General features: G+C 42.0%; 1 protein-coding gene across 1 annotated transcript in view; it reads right to left on the reverse strand.

Annotated features, from left to right (window-relative positions):
* LOC101846400 (FERM, ARHGEF and pleckstrin domain-containing protein 2) overlaps nucleotides 1-4,176 on the reverse strand; it is a gene marked incomplete at its 5' end in the record, with an annotated part of 70,530 nt that overhangs the window by 50,550 nt on the left and 15,804 nt on the right. Inside the window, 2 exon segments of the mRNA XM_035973517.1 lie at nucleotides 28-102; nucleotides 1,556-1,716. Of these exon segments, the coding sequence (XP_035829410.1) occupies nucleotides 28-102; nucleotides 1,556-1,716 (236 nt within the window).

Consider the following 4,176-nt stretch of genomic DNA (forward strand, 5'->3'; position numbering starts at 1 on the left):
ATATATATTTATATATATCTCTCTCACCTCTCAAACTGCGGCCTCTTGCCCATGTTCTCCCTCACATACTCCACCAGCTGTTTCTGAGTCTTCCCACTGTACCTGGGGACAACACGAGGAACATACACGCTGCGTTATTTGTGGCTTGTTCTAGTAAGGTTTTATGGCGCTCGCAACTGCATAAGGGGAGATAAGGACGATAGATGTTTGATAGGAAAAAAGGAGCAAACCACACTTGAGGACCCGCCAATCACCCACTAAAGAGAAAAGAAGGAGCAAACTACACTTACTAGTATAAATAAGACACAAAGACGATAGAATAATGTTCGAAATGATATAAAAGTAGAAGAACATATCGCAACCTCAGTGCTTTTTTGTCCGATCTCCATTTTTTAAAAACAGTGAAAACAGTTCATAACAAAGAAAATCACATTTTCAATGCTTAAAAAAATGGAGATAGGACCAGAAAGCACTGAGGTCGCGATAGATCAGAGAGGAGAGGATCAAACCACACTGGAGAAAAAAAAGACACAAAAATGATAGAATTACGTTCAAAATAGATAAAACTAGCACACCATACGGGAGCAGATAGGAGAGAAGGAGCAAACCACACTAACTAGTAAAAAAAAAAAGACATAAAGACAACAAGATAATGTTCAAAACATACAAAACTAGCCGACCACACTAGAATACCGGCCAACCAACCAGCCATCCTACCAACCATTGATCAGTCAGTTCAGTAGTTACCTGAAGGAGGAGAGATAAGGACAGTAGAAGTTAGTTAGAAGAGAAGGAGCAAACCACACTTACTAGTTAGAAAGAAAAAAAAGAGAGAGAGACAAAGACGACAAAATAACGTTAGAAATATACAAAAGTAGCAGGCCACACTAGTACACCTACCAACCAACCAACCCTCCAGCGGTCGGTGGTTACCTTAAGGAGGAGATGTAATGTAAGGACAATAGAAATAAAACAGGAAAGAAGGAGCAAACCACACTTCTAGTAAAAAAAAAAAGACACAAAAAAACGTTAGAAAAATACAAAACTAGCCGACCACACGCGAACACCCGCCAACCAACCAACCGTCCAGCGGTCAGTAATTACCAGAAGGAGGAGAGATAAGGACAGTGGAAGTTAGAGTAGTAGACAGGAGAGAAGGAGCAAACCACACTTACTAGTGAAAAAAAAAAGAGACAAAGAGGACAAAATAATGTTCGAAAAATACAAAAACAGCCGACTGCATGGGAACACCAATCAACCAGGAACCAACCGTACATCGGTCAGTCCAGTAGTTACCTGAAGGAGGAGAGATAAGGACAGTGGAAGTTAAGAGTAGTTAGGCAGGAGAGAAGGAGCAAACTACACTTACTAGTTCTTTAAAAAGTAAAAAGTTTTTTAAATAGTTTTAGTAAGAGTTTTACGGCACTTGCAACACAATAATGTCATGTAAGAAAAGACAACAAAATGATGTCGAAATATACAAAAGAAGCCGACCACACCAGAACACCAACCAACCAACCATCATCCACCGTCCGTGGGTCAGTCCAGTAGTTACCTGAAGGAGGATCCCCGACTGACCACCCTGGTCTTGTTGCGCGGCATTTTGGCCACCACCTGGCAGCGGAAGAAGGCGTGGTGCTCGATACAGCGCTTCCAGAACAGCTTGCAGCGGTCGCGCGTCTCGAAGAAAAACTCCACTGTGTCCTTGTAGTAACCCTGGTTGGAGGGGAGAGGAGAGAGAGCACAAAGGCAGAGCCGCCGTTACTAAAGGTTCTCAGGGTTAGTTGGTGAGGTTTTTACGGCGCTTGTGACATGATTAGGTCATAATATATGTCATATATAAGTGCTGTAGATGGTACCTTCACCGTCACAACGGGTTCTCAGTACTTGTTGGTGGGGGTTTCACAGCACTTGCGACACAATTAGGTCATAATACAAATGCTGCGGATTAAATCTTCCCAATCACAACAGGTTCAGCGTTTGTTGGTGCGAGTTTTACAGCACTTGCGATACTATTAGGTCATAATAGAAGTGCTGTAAATTAGAGGTGTTTCTAGAAAGTACAGCGGGTGCCCCATTCAACGAGGTCACATTCAAGGAGAAGTCGGTTCCAACGAGGCAATCCTTAATCCCTGATTTTTTTCCTCTATATATCTTTGTAAATGAACGTCAGCTCCAATGAGGTTGCAAACAGATAGAAGTCGCTTTCAACGAGGTCGTGATAACCAAATAAAAGCAATTAGCAGCCCCAAAAGCGAAGAATTGTTCTCCTTTCTCTCCATCTCCCGCGAAGCACAAGGCCCATCCTTGATTCCTAACACACTGTATTGCTAGATCTAGTGTGCCTCCTAATGGGCCCCAAAGTCAAGAGAATGGGTGAGGGTTAGCCTCCGGTAGGGATGAGAGGGGGTGGGTAGGAACAGGGTAGATGCATGCTGTGTGAAACTGGATGAACTCTGGATGGGTAGGTCTAGATCAAGACTTATTTTTTTCAATTTTCTTTTTCTTCCCCTGATCAGAAAATCAAGCTCCCGCCTATACTTTATGTAGATCTAAGCCTAGATGAGAGAGGGTTATGTTTCCACACGAGAAGTGTTCCAGGAAAAAAATAATTTTTAATGCAGAAATGATGGTCAGAACACAGCTCAAAAACGCGGACACTGATGCTGTTTGAGATTTTCGTAATCAGGGGGAACAACTGTTTTAATTATTGGTATTGGTACATCCTATAATATAATAAGTTCTCTCCTTTCTTTACTTTAGCCTTAGTCACATTCAAAGAGAGGTCGGATCCAACGAGGACAACAAACCAGTCCCGGCAACCTCATTGAATGCGACACCCACTGTAACAGGTTCAATTTCGGCAAGACTTTTACAGCACTCGCAACACAAATACGTCAGATACATAATAATAAGTGCCAAGACTTACATCTTTGCAGTGAGAACTGATCTAGTGTTTGTAAGAAGTTTTAAGGCACTTGCAACGCAAATAGGTCATAATATAGGTACCGTCGATTAGAAGCGCTGCTAGAAGGTAATAGGTTCCGTTTTGGTCAGAGTTTTACGGCCCTTGCATATACGAATAAGTCGTAAAAAGGCTGAATACTCGAACCTTGGACAAATCATGCTACAGCTGTGCCTCCATACAATAAGCAACTATGCAGCAAAGCAATCTACATAAAGGTAGCAAATGTCAAAAAGCAAACTTTAAAACATAACGTTAAAATTTTTAAAAAAAATTTAATTAAAATGTATGCCGAAAAGAAACAAAAGTAAGAGAGTCATGCTGAGTTCTAAATGTTTGTTTGAGTCCAAGACATTGAGATAAAACACAGCAGCACATGCCAACTCAGCGTGCGTACCCACACACACAAACAACACACACAACACAACATTTTGGGCTGCCTCGTCTGGTCGCATGTCCAACAAACCAGAAATGACCCGATTTTGAGCGATGTATATTTAAAAATGTTTGTTGTTTGTTTTGGGGTTGTTGTTTTTGTTGTTTTTAGAAGGGTTTTTTTTCGGAGGGAGGGGGTTGTTATGGAGATGGCAGTAAATTCGGTGCATTTGTGTTGGGCGTGTGTGTCCACCAGCGTGGAGGTAACTGTGACGTCACAGTGACATTTCTCGGTATCCGACTATAAATAGTCAAGGGGTCAAAGAAAGTGAGACGAGAATTTTTTTAATGACTTTTTTTTTGCAAGTGTGTGTGTGTTTTGTTTTGTTTGCACATGGATTTTGCTAACTTTCAGGCACCGCTTACGAATATGACAATAGATATTTCATCCAATCTGAAAGCTATGTACATTTTTTTTATCCCTGACTGGGCCTATGACTGGTAAGTCACCATAGGGCGCAAAGAAAATTAACATTCAAACCGACACGTCTTTTGTAGCAAAGAGTCGTGTCATTTCCGTGGACACGTCTACACACGGATGTCTCACCGAACTTCCCGGGAGATGAACGACAAACGGTCTGTCGGTTTCTGGTTTGGTGGACACGCAGGCTGGCTCCGACAACTGACCAATCACCATGCTTTGACACACACTGAGAATATCATGCCTGAGTTCACACATAAATCACCATGCACACCTACACCGTAAAGTCTAGTAAGTTGGGTGGAAGAGATGTTCTTCCCATGATCACAAAATTTAGAGAGAGAGAGAGAGAGAG

The sequence above is a fragment of the Aplysia californica genome, unplaced genomic scaffold (genome assembly GCF_000002075.1).
Source record: "Aplysia californica isolate F4 #8 unplaced genomic scaffold, AplCal3.0 scaffold01346, whole genome shotgun sequence".
Lineage (NCBI taxonomy): Eukaryota > Metazoa > Mollusca > Gastropoda > Aplysiida > Aplysiidae > Aplysia > Aplysia californica.